The sequence below is a fragment of the Ostrinia nubilalis genome, chromosome Z (genome assembly GCF_963855985.1).
Source record: "Ostrinia nubilalis chromosome Z, ilOstNubi1.1, whole genome shotgun sequence".
In the NCBI taxonomy this organism is placed as follows: Eukaryota; Metazoa; Arthropoda; class Insecta; order Lepidoptera; family Crambidae; genus Ostrinia; species Ostrinia nubilalis.
Window position 1 is genome coordinate 16,291,990 of NC_087119.1, and position 24,258 is coordinate 16,316,247.

General features: G+C 36.4%; 1 protein-coding gene across 6 annotated transcripts; it reads right to left on the reverse strand.

Moving 5' to 3' along the window:
* Positions 1-3,347: 3,347 nt before the first annotated feature.
* Positions 3,348-21,440, reverse strand: LOC135086704 (nucleobindin-2). 6 transcript variants are annotated; one of them, XM_063981480.1, is made up of 12 exons: positions 21,347-21,432; positions 21,232-21,248; positions 14,254-14,363; positions 13,958-14,065; positions 13,695-13,802; positions 13,321-13,491; positions 12,811-12,933; positions 11,511-11,613; positions 10,057-10,290; positions 5,671-5,774; positions 4,140-4,302; positions 3,348-3,865 (listed from the first exon to the last, which is right to left on the reverse strand). In XM_063981480.1, the coding sequence occupies exons 3-12, from the start codon at positions 14,356-14,358 to the stop codon at positions 3,531-3,533; spliced, it is 1,554 nt and encodes a 517-aa protein (XP_063837550.1). In that variant the 5' UTR covers positions 14,359-14,363; positions 21,232-21,248; positions 21,347-21,432; the 3' UTR covers positions 3,348-3,530. The 6 variants fall into 6 exon arrangements, 5 of the variants coding, with proteins under 5 accessions (XP_063837550.1, XP_063837551.1, XP_063837553.1 ...); XM_063981481.1 differs by lacking the exon at positions 21,232-21,248 and having other exon boundaries at positions 21,347-21,440; XM_063981483.1 differs by lacking the exons at positions 11,511-11,613; positions 21,232-21,248 and adding an exon at positions 11,659-11,758 and having other exon boundaries at positions 21,347-21,436.
* Positions 21,441-24,258: the final 2,818 nt, after the last annotated feature.

Sequence of the window (24,258 nt, forward strand, 5' to 3'; positions counted from 1 at the left end):
TTTAAAAGTTATAACGTTTTATTTACAATAAGTAGTAAATTGAAAGAAAAAAAATCTATAAAAAAAATCTCAGATATTTTTTGACCTTTTTTTCGTCGATAAAAATAGGTCTAGTTTCATCTATTTTCATAATGTGCACTTAATCAAGACTCACACCGTACCTATTGACTGACTGACTGACATAGTGATCTATCAATGCACAGCCAGGATCGGGCTGAAATTTGGCATGCAGGTAGATGTTATGACGTAGGCATCCGCTAAGAAAGGATTTTACGAAACTCCACCCCTAAGGGGGTAAAACGGGATCCACACGTACGAAGTCGCGGGCGGCTGCTAGTAAAGTATAAGGATTAAAAATAATGTCAGATAGATAATTATTACGATGTCATTAGAACATAATGCTGTTACTATGTATAAATATGTATGTATCTACATATTTACGGTAAATGTGATATTATTAATAATTACCGTTTATCTAAATATACAGGGTGTCCCGTAATTCAACGTCAAGCCGGAACTGGGTGTTGAGGCAAGTTATGCTGGTTATCAGAAAAATGTAAAAAAAAATTTGTCAAAATAATAGGCATTTAAAAAAATCAAAAAATTCTACTCCCGGTGACGGTCTTTTTACTCGTGTTGCCACAAATCTTCACTTTTTCCAAATTTTTTTTTGTTATGTAACCCTGAATAATGCTTCTCTAACGGGAACGGTAATTAGCGGGAAAATCCTTTTGTATGAAAAATCTAAACCGCTTAAGTTAGACGCTTGAAATTCGGCATGCAGGTACCTTAGTAAGCTTAAAGCTTCGTAACAACAGGATATTGCAAAATTCCCACGGGAACGGGAGTTAACGGGAAAAAATCTGATTCGCGGGCGGCCGCTAATCTATATAAAAATGAAACCCGTTTTCCGTTGTCACGACATAACATGAAAACGGCTTGAACGATTTGGCTGATTTTTTTTTGTAGTTTTCTAATACTCTGTACAAGGTTTTTACGGAAAAAAATATAAAGAAAATCTCTACGCTAAGGCGGTACGAAGTTCGCCGGGTCAGCTAGTTATGTATAATTACCGCATGATTATTTTGTTAAATGTGATTAATATGAGATCTTTTATGTGTGTATACCTAATTACCTAAACTTAAACAGGCTTAGCTTAGTTTTTACGTTTTTTTAGTCTTTTCTTCCTCTAGTTATTATTTTTTAATTTGATTTTAAAATAAAACAAAAAAAATAGTTATTAAAATAACTCCAAAAAACCTGCACTAAAAAGTAAAAAATATTTATTTATTAGGACAATAAATAAATAATGTAATTATTTTCTACTTTTTAGTGCAGGTTTTTTGGAGTCTCCTGTCAATGTCACGGGTATTTACAAATTCCTAAATAGTACCTACTCTTTAAAAAATATTGAGTGCGTATTACACGTACAAATAAAAATAGTGAGCTTCTATCCCTACAGTACCTAATGTTAGACCAATGTTATAGGTAGCAAGGTAGGAAGTACCGACTCTGTGAATGAGGATATTGTTATACCTAATTTAAAGACACCCAATCAACCCTTGCAAATCAAATGATTGCTGACTTCAAGGATCCTCTAAAAAGCATTATTTTTTGCAGACTGATACTACCACGCCACATTGAAAAGGCCATCCTCCACGACGACGAAATTGCCAGGATGCTGCCTGGCGTAATTATCAGCAAGATAACATCAAAAAAGAATAACCACAAAAATAAATATTACATTTGCCACTAGCAAAAGCACTAGTGGCAAATATGATATTTTTTGTGGTAATATTTTTACTTGTATAAAAAATGTTGTTTTTTATTTTTAATTATTATTTTATTTTTATTGTTAAATATTTAATTTTATTTGGATTATGTAATTTTATTTTATTTTGATTTGAATGTTGTAATTATACAGGGTGTTTGGCGGAAGTTAAGACAAACTTCGTGGGTGTATAAATAAGGTCACTTTAAGAATACAAGTTTGCCCATTCAACTTAGAATTCGATTTAAAAAAAATTAAAGGTGATAACGGATTGCCAATGATCTTAAAAACATCTGTAGCTTGTCTTCTTTTCAATGATAATATCACATGTAGTAATTAGATTAATTATTAGAAACTGAAATTCGTCAAAAATTCAAAGTTAATGGAAGAAAATGGAATGATAATACAAAAATTATCCATAAAAAGTATATTTTGAATTTTTTAAAACATTTTCTTTGTAATGTGCTTACTATTTTTAATTTGATTTTGAAATAAAACACACAAAAATAGTTATGAAAAGGAGTATAGCAGAAAATATAAAGATGTTTGAAGAAACTTTGTATGGATAATTTTTGTATTACTATTCCACTTTCTTCCCTAAACTTTGAATTTTTGACGAATTTCAATCTGACTACTACGTGTGATTTATCATTGGAAAGAAGAGAAGCTGGAGACGTTTTAGATCATTGGCAATTCATTATCACCATTATTATTTTTAAATCGAATTCAAAGTTGATTTTTTATCATGGTTTGTACTTTTGTTAAACTTTGGCGGCTTGTAACTAGCTATCCAATCATTATCTGGATCTGAAATTAATTTTATTTGACTTAAAACATATTCGATATTAATACCAAATAAAAAAATCGGTGAAAACACGCAAGAAAAAGAATTTAAGCAGTTTTCAGGTCAAATTTCGGAAAAAATTAAATGAAATCAAAAATATCAATTAAAAAAAGTAGCTTACTTAGAGTCAAATGGGAGAACTTGTATTCTTAAAATGACCTTACATATACACCCACGAAGTTTGTCTAACCTTCCGCCAAACACCCTGTAACATAATAATAGGTATTAATATGATTTTAATATTATTAAAAAAATATGAAATGTTACATTTTTTTATTATTATGTGGGTATTTATTCAAATAAAGACAAACAAATAATATTAATTATTAGAAAGAACAATGGGACAAATTAAAAGTCCTGAGAACTGTAGCATTTTAATGCCTACCTTATGATAGACCATCTGAATACTATAATTTTATTATAATATAATTATAACAGCTCAAATGTGACATGTCTCAGAAAAAAGTTATATCAAAAATAAAAAGTCGTAATCAACCCTGAAAAATACATACTTAATCACTTTTGACCAACTTCAAAGGGTATCACGACAGCTTGAAAAATTTAAATAAAAACAAAAATATCAATTTTAAAAAAAGTAGCTCACTTAAAATGACCTTACCTATACACCCACGATGTTTGTCTAACCTTCCGCCAAACACCCTGTATAGTTTAATAAGTTGCTCAATATTTTCTGATATAGGTAGTATTTGAATAACAATAATTTCAACAACATTCAGGATTTAATTTGTTTATTTAAAGTCTACAATATCGTCAATAGTGAACAGCGAGAATAATTCAAATACAGTATGCAAAAGCGTGAAATAAATTTGGCACCACTTGTGAAAGATAGAAACAAAAAGAGATGTCAACTGGATAATATAGATTATCACGAGCTATGTATTATGCACCGCAGCTTTATTGAGCGCTTTGATGGTGAGCTTGTGGTGGCTGTGCCTGTACTGGGGCTTGGCCTTGAGTTTGAGGTGCCTGACCTTCAACTTTTGGCTGTCCTTGGGAGCCTGCAGGGGGTAGGGGTTGGTTCAGGCCTGCAGCGGGAGCAGGCGGCGGCGCTTGGCCTTGGCTGGATTGCGGGGGGACTTGGCCTTGCGCGGTTTGAGCCGGAACGGTTTGCTGGACTAGCGGTTGACCTTGGTTCACGTTGATGTTCTGGGCTTGGCCTTGCGGTGGCTGGTACTGTTGAGCTTGACCTTGGTACTCCTGGGGAACCTGACCGGGCGCTTGTTGATAGCCTGGAAATCATTTTATGTGATATTAACATTGAAAGTGAATTAATAATATTTTTATTTGTATTGTTGATTATTTTTTCTTTATTTTCTTAGAACCAAAATATACCAAAATCATCATGAATCTAATTACAAGGACATGCAGGTTCAGGACTCAATGGTGTTAATTTATTTGTTCTAAATTTGGAACAATCGATCTCAATGACTAGTGGTGTTTCTAAAATATCAGGTCTTAGGAGGTTAAAATACTGTTATAAAATACACTAATAATATTTTGTACCTTGCGGTGGGACCTGGTGCTGCTGGTAATACTGCTGTCCTTGGGCCTGTTGGTAGGCCTGCTGTTGTTGGTAGGCCTGCTGTTGCTGGTGGGCCTGCTGTTGCTGGTAGGCCTGGTGAAGCCTGTGTTGAGCACCTGGGACGGGACGGCCGTGTGCATCCACCTGAAATACAACAAAAAAATCTGTTGATGAAAGAAGAACGGTCACGCCCCATACAAAAATAACCCAAACCCGACAGAAACGAGACATACCTCAGTTTTTTTGTCATGTCTTAATTATTTAAATTATATATTTTTTATATTCGAAATCTACAGGGTGGAAACGTTAAGTGATCTCACTCGATTATTTCTTAACTATACAAGATATTAAAAAACTGGTTACTGATCCTGAAAGTGCTTAATGAGCTCTTTCAAACGGTACCAATAATAAGTTACAGAATAAACTGGATCTATCTGAAAATTCAATGTTTCCAGCTTCCATACTAAATGTATGCCAGACACGCAATATTAGAAGTGTATTTTTTTTTATTTAATAATAAATACTTAAAATAAACTCGTAAATTGTATTCTTATTTTAAATTATTAATGAAAAACATTGGTTTTAGGCTTTACTTGCTATAATATTGTCAAGAGATGAGTGTCATGACTGTGGTAGACTAAATGTATGGAAGAAGGAAACATTGAATTTTTGGTTAGATCCAGTTTATTCTGTAACCTATTATTGATACCATTGGATAGAGCTTGTGAAGCACTTTTAGAATCAGTAATCAGTTTTACGATATCATATGTAGTTTTTAAAATAATGTGACTTTACCAAATGTATGGAAGCTGGAAACATTGAAGTTTCGGATAGATCCAGTTTATTCTGTAACCTATTATTAATACCGTTTGATAGAGCTCATGAAGCACTTTCAGGATCAATAACTAGTTTATTGATATCTTGTATAGTTTAGAAATAATCGAGTGAGATCACTTATCGTTTCCACCCTGTATGTATAACACCAAAATATAACCCTTTGTTTTTGTTCAGGCGTTATACAAAAACTAATACAAAATGCCTATTTATCACCAAAATGAGTAATTGTATGTACCTAAATGTCTATTACAGCTGCTATGGAATGGCTATGCTATGGATGTCTAAAAATCGAAAATGGCTCGTCGCAGTTCCTTACGGGGCATGGCAACTTTAAACATAAGCTTCACGAATTCAAACTAGTTCCGTCTCCTTTTTGTAAGTGTTCCACTGATGAAGTCAGTCATGAGCAGTCTGCCCATCATATTTTGTGGGAGTGTGATCTTTGGAAACATGAACGTAACATAATGCTTAACTCAATACAACATACATCTGTTTCTGCAATTTATTACACCGATCTTGTCGCGACAAGGATAAATTTCCGAGCTTTTAAGCACCCCCTTGCTATAGCTAAAGCAAGATGGTACAACCCATGGTTTTTTTCAATTTCAATGCAACCAAAAATCATAATGTACAGGTAATTAAAAGCTAATTAAGTTTTTAAGGTAATAAACTCACCAAGCCGTGTTGTTGCATGTATCTCAGCTCTTCTAATCTCCTTCTTTCATATTCTGCATACTCATCTTGGGTGTAGATTTGGTTTTCATCAATCGATTTCCAGCCTGCAACAAACCACCACAGCTATAAAAATTAGAGATGAAACGGATATCCGGCAACTATCCGGTAGGCCGGATATCCGGCCGGATACCGGATAGTAACTCACTATCCGGCCGGATACCGGATATTAAAAAAAAAACCGGCCAAGTGCGAGTCGGACTCGCGCACCGAGGGTTCCGTACAAACCTGCAAGGTTTACAAAGTTCGTTCATTACGACAATCGAGTCATAACTATGGTATTTTTATTGCAAAATGAAATTCATAACATTACAATGGGGAAAGATGGAGGAGCATAAATTTAAGACAAAGATCTCTTTATCGTTTGTCATTGCTGTAACTAAAATTATGTTTACAATCACAATTTTTTTGGTGGTATAACTACTTAAAATTTTAAGCTTTTCGGAATTTTTCTGTTACCTGTGCGGGAAGTGGTCTTTAGGTTTTAATTCCCTTGCGTGTAGTTGCGAGTTTCAAAATATGCGGTATCAATGGTTGTACTTTTGCGTTTTGCGTTTTTGCGTTGACTTAGAATTTTTTTTTTTTCACGGGTTAAAGGCAATTAGATCTAAGTATTTAATATGAATTTCAACTTGATAGCTCTACGCGTTCATGAGGAAAAAAGTAATAAGTTTATATTTATTAAAAAATATATATTTTGTAATGTAACTAAAAATTTAAGGTTTTCGGAATTTTTCCTTTATGTGTGCTATAAAACGTTGCTTCATGCCAAATTTCAAGATTCTAGGTCGACTGGAAGTACCCTTTAGGTTTTGATTCCCTTGCGAGTACTTGCGAGTTTCAAAATATGCAGCTTAAATTGCTGTTTCTTTTGATTGCGTTGACATAGAAGTTTGATTTTGTTACAGCTTAAAGGTATTATAGACCTGAGTATTTGGTACGAATTTCAATTTAATACCTCTACGCGTTTATGAGGAAATGGGTAGTAAGTTTAAAATTATTAAAAAAAAATATATTATGTGATGTAACTAAAAATTTATGGTTTTCGTAATTTTTCCTTTATCTATGCTATAAGACGTTGCTTCGTACCAAATTTCAAGATTCTGAGTTCACGGGAAGCACCCTGTAGGTTTTGATTCCCTTGCAAGTGTCGAAAATTTGCGGCATAAACGGCTGTATCTTTTGATTGCGTTGGCTTAGAAGTTTGATTTTTTCACAGCTTCAAGGGACAGTAGACCTGAGTAATTGATATAAATTTCAGCTTCATACCTCCACGCGTTCCTGAGAAAAAGGGTCTTGACAGACGGACGGACAGACGGACAACAAAGTGATCCTATAAGGGTTCCGTTTTTTCCTTTTGAGGTACGGAACCCTAAAAATGACAATTTCCTATTAATAAAATGAAATACATTAATCTTTGAGGTAAATATCAATAAAATGGCTTACAATAATGACGGCTTTTATTTAAAGTCCAAAAAGTTACAAAAAAGCCATATTAAGGCCTTTCAAAACTAATTTATTTTTCTGGGCTATTCACTCTAATGACGAATACATAGATAAATAGTAAATATCTGTTAATGTCGAAATATTGCCAAATTAAATAGGCGATTTTTTTTTCACTGATGGTCTGATGACATGATGCAACTACACTGGTCATCACAAAGATCGACCCTCCCGTGACAAGCACTTTCAAACGTATGCATCCCCACTTCCCACCAATATTGGCACCATTTAAAAGCCTAGTTCTAAATTTCATTTCATTAAAGGAAAGGGTTTTACCTAGTGATGGGCCGACTATGGTCTTTGCCGACTAACCGACTAGCCGACTATTCGGTTTTCAAATTGCCGATTAGTCGGCCGACTAATCGGCAATGCCGATCATTCTAATACCTACTTGTCCGAAGAATAATATGTAGATTTTCTCGAAGAAATGAGTATGAATCTAGATTTCTAAAGAGATAAATATAACTTCTTGAGAAATGAGATTTCTTTAATATGAGAAAAAATAAACGGCAACGTTACAATCACCTAACAGTACCTAAGGTAGATGTCATAATTTTCGACGGCTGAGGGGTCAGGAGGAGGTGATATTATGATCGCCTCCTGCTGGGCTAGGATGCGATTATTCTTACTTATCGACGTCAAAATGTATGGGCAAAATTGGGCTTATCGCGGCACGCATCCTAGGCCCACTGATTCCTCTCCATCCACGGTGATGGTCAGCGAGCTGGGGGCGTGGGGGACCCCCGCCTGCATAGCACGGATTACCACCACCGTCGGATAGGCAGGGCCCGCCATATAGATGGGCAATTGCCGGGACGGACTGTGATAGTTGATGACTTTGTCCGGATTCCCATAGTTCTTCACAGTAAGGCGATCTCAGGGGTTCTTTATGTGGGTATTCCTCATCCTTCCGATGAGAGGAGCCCCACATAATCTACCACTTCCCCGCAGGATAGGTATGCAATTCCATGAATTGTATCCCCGAAAGAAGTGTGATAATTTTTATATGGACAAATTACATAAACCTTACACATTTTTGATGATTTCCTGGTAATTTTAACTAATCTTAACTTTGTATGAATTTAAACTGTTTTTTTGCAGTCAAAACTGGTGTACTAGATAAACGCCCATGGTCTACCGCATAATCATCTTGGTGATTATGAGTTTTATTTCATTCACATATTTAATTTTGTAATGCGCCGATTATAATCGGCATATTTCGCCGAATAGTCGTCACTAGTCGGCCGACTACAAATGATGCCGAATAGTCGGCTTTCCCGACTAGTCGGCGACTAGTCGGCCCATCTCTAGTTTTACCCCAAAAATGTCTGTAGAAGAATCCAGAGTCACTTCTTCAAAAAATAGGTAGTTACGCTTGAGCCGACTTTTATGGCTATAAAACTGTTAAGTTGGGATTAATCGCTATCCATCTGTTAGAGAGGACACGTGAGATCATTATTTGGTTTTATAACCATAAAAATTGGTCTAATTGATCCCAGAGGTGTGCCCAAAGTGAGGTCTTTTTTCAAGTCACATTTATTGTATATCGCGTTTATGTTAATCGTTTATTAAGAAATTAAATGTGTTTTTCTTTAAGGATATTTATTGGGCTTTCAAATAACACCAATATTGTTGGGGCACCATGACTGTGTCAGTAGAAACGAGTTTTCCTGTAAAACGTAGGTGGGCCGATTTTTGTGATGACCAGTATAGTTAAATTTTCGCTATTCAATCACACACTTTTTCATTTTCATTTCATTTTCACTCACGATTGCAGCCGAAATTGAATTGATCTGCCCCCTAGACAAATGGCAAAATCTGACATTCTATTCGGACGGATTCGATTTTCCAAAAGTGTGACTAGTCTATTCTACTAATAGACGCACTGATCGCGTTCGAAGCACCTGTGCGGCACTATACTCGTCACGACATGCAACGAGACAATGGGCCAACTATCCGGCCGCCGGATATCCGGCTATCCGGCCTAGCAGCTGGCCGGATATCCGGTATCCGGTATCCGGCCAAACAACTATCCGTTTCATCTCTAATAAAAATATATTGATTTATTTGTTAATATGCATTAGGGCCAGTTCTTCAGGTTGTTGGATATTGATGTCTATCTGGCAGATATCTCTATCCAAGTCTTGTTCCTAAGTTTTAGATAATTAGCAGACATAATAACGTTATCCAATAAACCATTTCACTATTTAACCTGACGGGAGACCTTAGAAGCCAGAATTTGTAGTACTAATTAATAATGATCTAATAGTTTATCACACATTTTATCTGTAAGTTAAAATTCGGCTAGTCCGGCTATCCGGTACGTATTTCATTAGCAAGCAAGTGGTTAAACAGATCTCCAAGCATTTGCCACAGCGGGCTACGGTCAGATCAAAGTGAACGCGCCCGCTTCATGTATGAACAACATTGTTTGAACAAAATAAGACAGAAGGTAAACTCCATACTAAGCGCGCTCCAGCAACGCACACATAGACAACGCTCACGAACGCGTAACCGCTGAAAGCATCCAGTGTGCCAAATCTTTAAATATGTATATTATAGAGATATGTACCATCCTAAGCTGCATCCCACTTAACATCAGGTGCGATTGTGGTCAAATACCTGCCTTGTTATGCATAAAAAAAAAATATATTATTATAAAGCTGAAGAATTTCTGAGGTAGGGTATATCGAGGAACACACCACCCTACAGCCAATAGGGTCGGAGCAGTAAAAAAAATGTTGCAAAAACGGGAAATATAATTCAAACTATTTTCACGCGTACGAAGCCGTTTCACTAGTTTTTGTAATAAAATTCATAGCTCACCTTCATCCTGGTTGAATTCAGGGTTATGAGTCTTGATAAGGAATTCGTTGAACTCGATCAATCCGTCGCGGTTCAGGTCGTTTTCTTTGAAGACGTGTTCGCGCATGCGCTCCATCTCTTCGGCTCTCTCGTGCAGATCCTTGTTGGGGCCGCCCGGTCCGTATAGCTTGTCCAACTCCTTGATGAAAAGGGCTTTTACTTCATCAGCGTCCCAGGCACCGTTACCGTCGACATCTAAAAAATGTAAAAGAATAATTATGACTTGTTTTCACATTAGAGAGTATACACACGGAGTTTGTAGAGAGAGCCGTTTGTAGAAAAAAAGCGCGCCGTTGACGCTCGTTTATTTCAAAATGCTATGTGCATAAGCCCTTAAGGTGGCTTAATCATTCTGAATGTCGTAGAAAGATGACACAAAAAGATCGTTTGGAATATGATCGTGTGGATACTCCAGATCGGGTAAGCTGTGTTTATGTGTGCAACAAATCTGTTGGTTTTAAGCTGCGGCTGTATGCTACTTTCTATCGACTTTGTCTACTGTGTCATCGTGAAAGAATTGTTTACTTTGGCAGAAACTGCAAACTTGTTGAAGAATGGAAATAAGAATATTAAAACTATTACACAGCACTAAAATACATATGACAGTGAAATACTCAATGATTTTTACTGAAACTGTCAATACATGTTTAACTGTGTAATTAATTATAGAAGTTAATGTGTTTAAATTTATTATAATTACTACTATTTAAAGTTTTTTTATAAGCTTCGCTGGCAATTAAAAAGATAACGTAAGTACCGCTGGTAACGTATAAATGACATTTGATAAACTAAGTTGATTTTTTATCGTGGTTTGTACTTTTCTTAAACTTTGGCGGCTCGTAACTAGCCATCCAATCATTATCTGGATCTGAATTTTATTTTATTTGACTAAAGACATATTAGATATTAATATTAAATAAAAAAATGCGGTCGAAAACACACGAGAAAAGAAATTAAAGCAGTTTTAGGTCAAATTTTGGAAAAAAAAATAAACACAAAAATATCAATTAAAAAAAAGTAGCTCACTTAGGGTCAAATGGGCGAACTTTTATTCTTAAAATGACCTTTCCTATACACCCACGAAGTTTGTCTAACCTTCCGCCAAACACCTTGTATATTTTGATTTTGATTACAAGCGTTAACTCAGTCATTCTCACATTCTCTGTTATTTCTTTAATGATCACTCGATGGTGTAAGTAAGTTACACACATTCATGTTTACACACAAATACATTACATGGAATTTTTACAGAGTGCTTTTCGCAACGGCAAACAACTTACAATGTATAGCTACAAAGCGAATCACAATGGCATGCGTTAAGTAAAATCCATAACAGCGTGCGGTATGTTAAAAATATTAATGTTCAATGAGTATGCTAAATACAAAACTATCAATTGCACGCTACCGGATCTTACCATGCATTGTGAAAAAAACCTTTGGGTTGAAATCTTTTGCGTCCATATTGTCAGCGTTTTTCCATATCTCTAACAACTGACCTCTTGTGACCGGGTGTCGGAGCTGTCACAGATAACACAGTATTAATAAAGAATATAAACTACTCACCATGCATCATGAAGAATGCTTTGGGGTCAAATTTCTGATCCATATGGTCCTGTTTCTCCCAGACCTCCTCCAATTGTTGTTTGGAGCCGGGGTGATGAAGCTGAACATTTTAAATCGTATAGGTGCATGTAACTAAATTTTTTCATTAACTAAATTAATGAACTCACTAAACTTCACTCTTTTCTAACGATTCGTTTAGTAAACAGATTTCCTAATGATATCATTTATGTATGTATCATATGCTATACGATAGAATGAAACTAGGAATCTCACAAAAAATACAAATTTTGGATTTAGGAACCTACTTTTTGAATGTATGTAGAAGAACAATCCCAACCCCAAGAACAATCTTATTGCAATAAAAGAAAAGTTAATGTGTTTTGTAGGTGAGAATAAGCTAAGACTTAACTTGTCGTCGCGACATGTCGCGGAGTCGCAACGACAGCTAATATTATGAAATGACGCGCGCATGCGTTTTGTGGCCGCGTCTGTCGCCACGTTTTGTCGCTCAATGTGCGCTGACGCTAAGTTGGCTTTTTCTTTAAAAATTCATGTAATGAGTTAATAAACAATTAGTGATAAAAGCTTTTGTCAAAGATTTGCTTAATAATAGGCGCGATGGAGTGCATGCAGTGCATTGAGAATTGACTGTCACACGTGAGCAGCTGGTATAGATCGTTTCATCCACGAAGACGCGCCCCACCACTCCCCGGTCGAGGGAAGCGCGGGGTGCGGGGAGCCTGATCCGACCAATCCGAGCGTCATCATTGTGTGCGCGCGCACTCACGGACAACAACATTGATAACAACGTCACACTCAGCATGATGACGTCACGCACTCTGACTCATATTGACGATTTTTTTTTGTATGAAGCGTGACCTTGCTCTGTGGCGTACTAGCTAGCCTGTTTTTTCATCCAAACTTCGCAATCGGTGCGTAAGGGATAGGAAATACGACCCCGAAACATATCCCGCATGAAATACGATACCACAAGGGACTCAAGAGACCACTTGAGAAGCCCGAATCGGGCCGCGCACCAGTAGCCATCTATCAAACTCCCGGCACCCCACGCTTCCCCCGACCAAAAAGTAGTGGGGCGCGTCGTTGTGGATGAAACGATCTATGGTAATGTGCCTAACTATAAATACTTACAGGTTGGTGATGTTTCTTGGCTTCTTCCTCTTTTTTAATATTTTCCAAAAACTCTTTCTTTTGAGTATCATCCAAGGACTCCAGCTTCTGATGTTTTTCGAACTCTTTCTGCATCTCGTACTCCTGTAAATGATAGCAGTAAAAATGTTTTGTGTCACTGTTTTAATTGGTGACTGAATTTTTATGCTGTGTTTAAACAACCAGAAATGTTTGTTGTTTTGATAAACAAAATTCTCATTACAAAGCGGAGAAAGAAAAATTAAATTAAATATTATTTTGAAGTCCTATAATCCTATTAGGTTTCAATTTGATGATCGAAAAAACGCTTGTGTGCGGAGCTGAGAGGGCTGTTCGTAGTATGTACATTTAACATCATGATTACATAACAATATTCAAGCGACACTAGTGGGCGATTAAACAATTGTTAGAAAACAAAAGAGCGCGTTGCACCAAACAAACTCTTCAGCTTTATAATATTAGTATAGATAAAATACATATTATATCAACTACCTTAAATTCCTTTTCCCTTCGTTTATCAGCAGCTTGCAAGTCCTCAGTTGTTTTTTTAATCAAACGTTTCAAATCTTCAATCTCAAAAGTGTGTGGGTTTCCGTGGTCAAGATGCTCGTTCGATGGGACTTTACCCATATGTGTATCAAGGTCGTTGGTTAATTCATATTGCTAAAATATTTGAAAATAAAAAATAAATTCGCTTCAAAGCATTATCAAACGTATTTACAGCTACCATGACGTAGAACAAGTAATGAACTAGTACATCGATGGAAATGATTTACATTTCAATATTCATATAAAAATTTAGTAGTCGAATTTCATTATTTTATGATTATACAAATTGAAGTATTTTGAAGTTTACAAAATAATACCTTAGTAGCAAGATGCCGAAGTCGCTCCAATTCACGACGCTTGATTTCATCTAGTTTCGTCCGAACATTATGATTTACAAAATCTAATTGTTCTGCAATTTTGCCAGACTGAAAACAAAAACTTAGTTTAACCGATTGAGTCCCAGACGGCATTAATTAATATCATAACAATTGATTATCTATTGTGTCTAGATTCGCGGAGCTTGAAGGATTAATCACAGTACATTTGATAAAAAAATCTGAATTACTATTTGAATTCATACCCGAACGTCATCTTCTTCAGCCTTTTCTAGGCGTTCCCTAAAATCGGGATCACTCTCTAGTGCCTGGACCACTTCTTGCAAATAGCGATGGTATTCCATGTATTCTTCCTGTAAAACAAACATAAAATAGGACATAATCATAAAATAAAAGTAGCAAAACATGTCGTAAATATTGCATTCGCTCAAACGTACACAATTAAAAAAAAAAATATTTTGTTGATTACACTCGCTGAGCAACATTTGTTTTTTAATAAATATCGTAACTAAACTGAAGAGGAAATTAAAATAATACTTACAAGGTCATCTTTGATCTCACTTTCTTTATGCTCTGGAGTCACAGGTGGAGCATAAGAGCAGTGAAGTATCACCACAAGGCACAGAAAACTCGGTAGGAGCCGCATGATATCTGGAATTAAAATATTTATACAATTTTATATCAATTCTTACAGCAAACTTAATTCTAATTAGATAAAATATCGCAAATTGGGATTATAAGAAAAAATATCAAAATAATATTATGTATTAACTAATAAAAGTTTATTACCTAAGTATTTAATGTATGAAGCTTTACGACCTAGATTATTACCTACTGAACATAAACAAATGATCATAAATTACTTGTTGGAAAGTAATTAATCTTAATTATTAAAAAACTAATGGTTAACCCATTTAAAGTCAACATGTAATAAAATATGTTTTTTCAATTAAAGAAAAATATTTCATACAAATACCTAAATAAATCAATGTCTATTTGTATTTTAACCGACTTCAACAAAAGGAGGAGGTTCTCAATTCGGTTGGTTTTTTTTTCTATTATTTACTAGCGGCCGCCCGCGACTTCGTACGCGTGGATCCCGTTTTATCCCCTTCAACTATCTTACGTGTTTAGATTTTTTCATACAAATGTTTTTTCCCGCTAACTCCCGTTTCCGTGGGAATTTTGCAATATCCTGTTGTAACTAAGCTTTAAGTTTACTAAGGTACCTGCATGCCAAATTTCAAGCGTCTAACTTAAGCGGTTTAGATTTTTCATACAAAAGGATTTTCCCGCTAATTCCCGTTCCCGTGGGAATTTCGGGAATTCCTTATTGTAACTAAGCTTTAAGTTTACTAAGGTACCTACATGCCAAATTTCAAGCGTCTAACTTAAGCGGTTTAGATTTTTCATACAAATGGATTTTCCAACAAATTCCCGTTTACGTGGGAATTTCAGGAATTCCTTGTTGTAACTAAGCTTTAAGTTTACTAAGGTAACTACATACCAAATTTCAAGCGTCTAACTTAAGCGGTTTACATTTTTCATACAAAAGGATTTTCCCGATAATACCCGTTCCCATGGGAATTTCGGGAATTACTTGTTGTAACTAAGCTTTAAGTTTACTAAGGTACCTACATGCCAAATTTCAAGCTTCTAACTTAAGCGGTTTAGATTTTTTATACAAAAGGATTTTCCCGCTAATTCCTGTTCCCGTGGGAATTCCTAAGTATACTATAACCTGCCCAGGGGTATGAAGAATAATTGTACCAAGTTTCGTTAAAATCCGTCGAGTAGTTTTTGTTTCTATAAGGAACATACAGACAGACAGACAGACAGACAGACAGACAGACAGACAGACAAAAAATTTACTGATTGCATTTTTGGCATCAGTATCGATCACTAATCACCCCCTGATAGTTATTTTGAAAATATATTTCATGTACAGAATTGACCTCTCTACAGATTTATTATAAGTATAGATAATAATAATAATAATAATAAAATAAATGTTTATTTTCTCTTCACAAAGGTAACAAAGAATAATGGGTACTACAATATTGTGAATGTTACAATAACAGAACCTTTGCGAGAGACTGGTGTCTAAACTAGGGTAATCCCTGTGTGATAGATCACCAGGCCCTCAACTTGCTCCTTGAACTTAACAATCTGACCAAATAAACACGCGCAAAGTGCGAAGAGAGATCACAAGTACTTGCACATCACTATACATAAAAATACGTGATACTGTTAGTAATATAAAGTGCGTTATGTGAGTGTGTGAGTTTTGTGTGTCAGGCATGTGTAGTATGAATGAGCCCTCATAGCAAAACCTTCAACAAATCCTCAGCCTCACCATAGTCCAAATTCAACAGCCACTCAAGTATCAGTTTTTTGCATGCATACTTTGGTAATGAGTAGAAAGATAATATTTTGTTCAATTTATTATATAAATATGGGCCAAGGAAACAAAAAAATCTATGCGATAACTGTGTACGTAATTCCCTGCTGGGGCAAACCTTGTATTCCCTTCTAGTGCCTTTAAGATAATTATTGTATTGTAGGCAAGAATGTTGAAGCAGAACAGTATGCAGTATAAAAAGTTTTCGAACCGAAAGTACATTACAGCGTGAGTAAAGATCCTTCGTTGGAAAGAGAAACGGCAAAGAGTTGCTCACTTTCAAAATTGCACGCTGAGCCCTCTCCAAATGCAACATTGATGATTTAGGTGCACCGCCCCATGAGGTTATACAATATGTCAACAAGGATTGACATAATGCATAATAAACCATTTTAATTACATCTGTGTTGGCGACTCGGCGGAGATTCCTAAAAATATACATTAGTTTCCTTATTCGGGTTGTTAATAGAGTAATGTGGGGATTGAAGCTTAAGGTGTCATCTATCATTACTCCTAAGTATTTGATAGTGTTAGTCCTAGAGAGTGTGGGACAAGAACAGTTCACATTATCCACATCCCTCGGGCAGTGGTGAGCTACTATTGACAGAGTGTCCGATTCAGGTAGGGTAGTCTTCCTACTGGCAAATGCTAAATATTTGGTTTTGTCAGTGTTTAGTGTGAGCTTGTTGTGGGTTAGCCATTTAGTAACAGCATTAAATCCCCTTTGCGCTGACTCAAACACATCCGACCACGAATCTCCCTGAAAAAGGAGCGCTGTATCATCTGCGAAAGCGATGATCTTCCCGTTGGCAATCTCGAGCTCGCATAGGCTGTTGACGTAAGTAAGGAAGAGAGTAGGGCCAAGCACACTGCCCTGTGGAACTCCATACGTTACGGGGAGATCATGGCTGCAGTAATTGCCAATCTTCACTCTCTGGTACCTATTCGATAAATAGTCGGCAAACAGTTCCAACTGCACCCCCCTCACTCCAATCTGCTCCAGTCTTTTCAACAAGAGCGGGACAGAGACCGTGTCGAACGCTTTCGCCAGATCTAGACATATAACGACCACTTTTTTCTTATTGTCCAGATTAAGGGCAATAAAGTTTGTCAATTCATGCACTGCGTCGTGAGTAGAGCGTTTTGATCGAAAGCCATATTGTGATGAGGATAGCAATTTATTTTCCTCTAGGAAGTTGTTAAGGCGCTTATTTAAAACTCTTTCCAATATTTTAGAGATCGTTGGCAATATTGAGATTGGTCTATAGTTGCTATAGGATTCTCTGTCACCGCTCTTGAAGATCGGACGGATTTCTGCTAATTTAAAACGTTTAGGAAATCTACCGGTTTTTATTGCAAGGTTGCAGACAAATGTGATGGGGGGGACCAGCTGTTTTCTGTATCTCTTAAGAAATGTAGCCGATATATTATCACGACCCACCGCGCAGTCCGATTTTAAATTTATGATTATCAATTCTATTTCATCACAGCTCGCATCAATAAGGACCATAGAACTAGGATTGTGTTTAGTATTATGAGCTGCAGAGGCATTGTTGTGGTCACAGTGCTTTTCCGCCAGAGTTTTCCCTATGCCCACAAAGTACGAATTTACCTGATCCACTGAGGAAATAGGGTCAGACTTATTTACTAGAACATCCGCGCTGTCTTTTTGTTTATATGTATTTGTTACCATTTTTATTGTGTCCCAGAGCTTCTTACTACTAGTTTTAGCTGCAGCTGTTAATATTGTCTTTTCGTAATCACATTTAAGCTTTATGATCAAGTCCTTACAGTAGTTCCTGTACCTTTTATAAGTTATTCTAATTACGTCATCATGTGGATATTTTTTACATTTTTGGTGGAGCTTGTCACGGTTTCTTAAGCATCTCAAAACGCCCGGTGTGATCCATGGCTTCTTAATTAGTTTACGATTAGTGGTTTTTATAGTCCTAGTATTATTTTCAATAGTTTTATTTAATGAATCTAATAAAAATGAAACCGCCTCATCAACATCGTCCATAGAATATATGATGCTCATGTCAAGCCGTTCAATATCCCCATCCAGGTCATCATAATTTATTTGCTTTTTGCTGTGATGAGATAAAATTTTACCTTTTTGATTAATCTCTAATGTAAATAAGATAGTGTCATGATCGGTTAGGGAAGTCTCTGCTACATAGCACGATGCCTGTAGTTTGGTTTTCAGAATTAGGTGGTCTAAGCACGTTTTAGAATGTGTAGGGAAACAATGGGCTGGTAACATACCATGTGAGGCTAGACAGTTTAGATAATATGAGGAATTGGGGTCCCTGCTTTGTGCGGCAATGTCAATATTTATATCACCAACCAATATTGTGTTTTTGAAGCGAGAGAATTGAGTAAGTGAGATACTTAATGAATCTATGAATTTGGTGGGGTTTTTATATCCAGGTGGTCTATAAACAGCCACTATCACTGTCTCTTCATTAATTTTCAAGGCGATACTATTACAATCTGATATTTCCAACTCTTCCCATGTAGTATTTAATTGGTTTTTAAAATAAATTACCACACCTTCGTTTTGAGTAGAGTTAGCAAGAGTCTTGCAATAACCGTAGCCCTCCAAAGATGGTATATAGTGAGCAGACTGTAGCCAACATTCTGTTAGAATAATTAGATCCCAATCAATGCCTGTTCGCTGGATGAGTATTTTCAGTTCGTCAAAGTTACATGTAATGCTTCTAATATTTTGGTGCAATATTTTCAGATGAGAGTGTGGCTCAGGTATCAATTTACAACAATTTTCAATATCAAACAACAATGAAGAATGAGACACTGAGAACTGGTCGATATTATCAGTTATATTATCGAATTTTAAAAATAATTATCTTATACATTGAGCTGAGTACATGTTCAAACAGAAATAATGTTATTTTAGAGTAAGGCACGTATAATTCAATACTTTTGAGGGAATAGGCTTGAGCCTCATAGATCAATAAATTATCCAAATTGTTGAGAGTGTGCTGTGTAACTATTTTATTGCGAAGGAGTTGGTGTTGCTTGCGGCCTACTTTAAGGACATTTCGTGTTTTTGTATGCATTGTGTGTGTTAGGGTAGAATGTGAGATACACAAGAGAGTTTCGTGAACATATGGGAAAATATTGGTATAGATAGATTTAATTAGGGCAATTATTATGACTATGATTGATATTTTTGGAGTCGGTGCCGGTAAATTTAGTACGTTTCTTGAGACAGGCTGACACAGACTCCGAGAATATCAATCATGGTCATAATAATTGTCCTAATTAAATAAATAAAGTAAAATTATTTTTCTACTTTTTAGTGTAGGTACTTTTTTGGAGTCAGTTTAATTTTTAAACTCGGTTTTTTTTAATCATTAAGATATTTTAATTTAAGAAAAGAAAATTCAGCACTCCCATGCAACTGGGGAACAAAATTATAATTTATTATGATAACACTATGTACTACAGTAGACTTTATCTAACTACTTAGGTAGATAAAACTGTTAAATCACAAGAAATTACACAACTAAGATATATTTCTTGCACACAAATGAAACAAAAAGATAAAGAATTATAGTCATGTATGATTCGACATAAAAAACATGTTGGACGTTTGTTTTATGAAAGGGTACACTAGTACAAATTACAGAGCAGCTTGTTGTTTCGTTACAAGTAAATGCTCTAGTCTGTAGGTACTCACCTCAAGGAAAAATTAAAAAAGTAATTTATCATGCATTCGTCAAAAATAACCTATAATAAATATTAAAGTTTTTTGCAATTGATAGTACCTACATTTAATATCCTACAAAATGAGGTTTTGTTTATTTATTTATTGATGAGCAACATATTAAGCTTACAGAAAAACCAAAGCTGTTACATGTTTACTAATTATTACAATATACATTTTATAAAGATTAATCGGCAATGTCTTTTGTAATTTGTAAGCCAGGCATTCAAATCATAATAACTTTATTATGTATGTAGTACAAGATATTAAAAATATGTATTACAGCTTGTCACATTGAGTTGCCCATCCATTTTAATAGGATTTTTCAAACTGTACTTTAAATTCATACATATTTATGGTCATTATAGAATTAACAGCTTCTTTAGCTAATATTGAAGTAGTACTAGTATTGACTCATGAGTCACATTTCATCATACACAATTTTATTTAAATAAAGTGAAATGACTGTGACCAATAACATAATTTTTAATTAAATATCATCGTATCATGGTCATGAATACAATGAGTCATTATAATAGGGCACATCAGTATTTTCTATTTCAGCTGCTTTACTATATCAATTTTACAAACCATACAATTTTATAACTAGGAAAATAATTCAGTCAGTTTCCTTAGGGTTAATAAATTTCAGTGGCATAACTATAGGGTGGCAGGGCTGGCTAAATGCCATGGGCGGGGCCCCGGCACAAGACCCTAATCGCACCCCCCTTGTTATGCTTCAGGGCAAAGGTCCAAGGGCCCCGCTGAAAAATAATCTATCCTTAGACCTACACCAAGGGCCCCATGCACAGAATTTGCCACGGGCCTCGGATGGTTTAGTTACGCTACTGGTGAATTTATAACAAAGAACTGTAAGGTGAGAGAGTAACCATATAATTTTCAGCAAGAGAAATGTGTTCTAATATGAATCATGTTGATGATATCGACCTGAACTACCTGGTTTTAGTCAAACACACAGTTAGCTAATCCATACTGTTTCTTTACCTAAAAAAAGACTATACAATCTAAAAATGAACATGCAAAGAAATAGCGAAAACCTGTTCCAACATTGTTTACGAACATAATGTAGATAAAACTATGCAGGCTTTATTAATCTAATATGTATGCAGGTATTAACCTGCGACTCTTTAGATAAAGGTACTTAGATATCTGTATTGATTGGCATTTCATACGGAAATCAATTCGCGAGTAGTAGTCTAAATGTTCTTCTTCGTTAAATGAAGAAGATGATTATGAGATTTTATTCGCAAAATACATACACGGTGCACAGCTGCTTGCTGCTTGTTATTCATTTGGATAAACAATACATTAATACAGAACCATTCATTTTTATGTTTCCCCTACATACAAAAATAATTTCCACTTACCAAAAAAACCGTGGCACCTATAAGAAAAATTGCAAAATGTATTTCAATCACAGGGCATCAGACAAAGTAGGGATTATCAGTGCAATAATTTTATTTACTACTATACTTTACTCACTTTTACAAATCAATGCAAACGAGAAAATGACATGATTTCATTTCATTGATTGAGGACTTGACTGACGTGTATAAAATGTACTCTGTGGACTGACACATCATCGACGTCCCCCATCTCCGCAACCCACCAATAATAATTAATTTAAACAACCCTTTGACCAATGACAAACATTTTGGGTTTATTTTCCATGTCTCCTATTGGTTACTTGACTTCCTGACAAGTTCGTTAAAAGCTGGAACTACATATAGTAGTTGTGTTGTGTTCCATGCCCAAGTGCGACAGACGGTGTCACCTTCATTTTCAAAATAATATTAGTTATTTGAGAAAAAATATAATGAGGATCAGTACTGTTGTAGAAAATTCAATAAAACTAGTATCTACGTTAATCTTTAAGACATAAGAAAGATATATCTTTTTGAATTATCCAAATCGGACCATTACTTACGAAGATATTAAGCAATAAACATAGGCCGTTTTTGCCGCTAAAAGTCAACGTACGCAGGGCCGCGTGACGTCACTATATCCGAATCGAGCGCAGCCGGCGTACTACTGGGATGGAAAATATTTTTTTCCAGCTAAACTATCAGTTTTAGAAAAAAACTTATAATAACATTTATTCATCAAAATAAAGTAACCTATCGACCAGTAATTTTTAAAAATAAAAATTGTGAAAAATAAGTATCGCTATGTCCAAAAACCACATTTTCATAGGATTCGATGCAATGCGGAGACGCGGTTGGGGTGAGTGTAATTTAATGATTGTTTTTATTGAACATAATAAATACATAATATGATGCTAATACCCAGTTTCTGGCCTGGGGGGGGGGATAAGTCATACCCAGCTTATAGCCTGGGGGGAGGGGCAAGCCTTACCCAGCTTCTGGCCTTGGTGGGGGTGTAAGTCATACCCAGCTTCTGGCCGAGGGGGAGTCATACCTAGCTTATGCTTATGGACTGGGGGAAGGGGCTAGCCTTACCCAGCTTCTGGTCTGGGGGAGGGGGGGGGTCAAGTCATAACCAGTTTCTATGGGCTGGGGGGAGGGGTTAGCCTTACCCAACTTCTGGCCTGGGGGAGGGGGGGGGGGGGGGTGTCAAGTCATACCCAGTTTCTGGCCTGGGGGGGGGGGGTATGTAATACCCAGCTTCTGGCCGAGGGGGAGTCGTACCCAGCTTATGCTTATGGGCTGCTGGGAGGGGCTAGCCTTACCCAGCTTCTGGCTGAGGGGGAGTCATACCCAGCTTATGCTTATGGGCTGCGGGAAGGGGCTAGCCTTACCCAGCTTCTGGCCTGGGGGAAGGGGGGGGTCAAATCATACCCAGTTTCTGGCATTTCTAGCATGGGGGGGGTGTCATACCCAGCTTCTGGCCGAAGGTGAGTCATATCCAGCTTATGCTTATGGCCTGGGGGGAGGGGCAAGCCTTACCCAGCTTCTGGCCTGGGGGGAGGGGGAGGGGTCAAGTCATACCCAGTTTCGGGCCTGGAGGGGGGGGGGGTGTAAATCATACCCAACTTCTGGCCGAGGGGGAAGTCATGCCCAGCTTATGACCTGGGGAGAGGAGGGGGGCGGGGGAGTCATACCCAGCTTCTAGGCTAAGATTAAATAGATTTCCAGGAGGGAGCAGCTGTCCTTTCCTGCAGCAGCTGGCCCGCCCATGGGAACGGCGAATAGATAGGTAGGTACGTACGTTTAACTCAGAAAAACTAAATAACAGGTAGGTATTGCGTGTACATCGAAATGATCTTCATAGCAATGTCTTGTAGCCTAGGCAGAGTGTATCTGCCTCAGCTATACCTTATTGTTAGAAGTAAATAAATTAATACTTATACATTTTTATATTTTACTTGGAAGAAGATATGACTCTAACAACACTTATGAACACTTTATTTGAATAAATCGCCAAATATACCACCGCGGAGACCCCAATCGCGTCTCTGCGTTCCATTGCATCGTATGAGCGTATGGATTTTTTGCGTTATTTTTCACAATTTCTATTTTTAAAAATTACCTATCGATAGCTTACTTTATTCTAATGAATAAATGTCATTACAAGTTTTTCTCTAAAACTGATAGTTTGGCTAGAAAAAAATATTTTCTATCCACGCAGTACGCCGGCAGCGTTCGGATCGGATATAGTGACGTCATCGTCCCCGCGCCGGGCGGTCAGTGAACTTTTTTAGTAATTTGGCCATAACTTCGTCAATTTTTGTCGTAAAACAAAAATTTTTGGACTGTGTATTAAGGATTTCTTAGCCCTATAAATCTGCATTCACAGCTAAAAATCGAAATGATCCTCATTATCATTTTATGTTTCTGTTCCGTTGCCAAATGGAAAAAACCGGGCAAGTGCGTATCGGACTCATGCACAAAGGGTTCCGTACCATTGATTTATGAAATTAAAATTATTATTTTTTTTAATTTAAGTTATTTGTATGAAAGATTACGCTGTAATAAGCGGTTCACGATTTACGAGATGTTAAAAAAAACTACTTACTAGATCTCGTTCAAAACAATTTTCGTTGGTAGTTTTTATAGTAATGTACCTACATCATAATACACTCGGCATCAAATAAATCGCATCTCCCGCGACAAACACTTATCAAACGTATGCATCCCCACTTCCAACCAACATTGGTACAATTTGAAAGCCTAGTTCTAAACTTCATTTCATTAAAGGAAAGGTTTTCACCCCAAAAATGTGTCTTTACAAGGATCCAGAGTCATTTCTTCAAAAAATAGGTAGTTACGCTATAGCCATTTTTTATGACTATAAAACTGTTAAGTTGGGATTAATCGCTATCCATCTGTTAAAGAGGACACGTGAGATCTTTATTTGGTTTTATAACCATAAAAATTGGTCTGCTTGATCCCAGAGGTGAGCCCAAAGTGAGGTCTATTTTCAAGTCACATTTA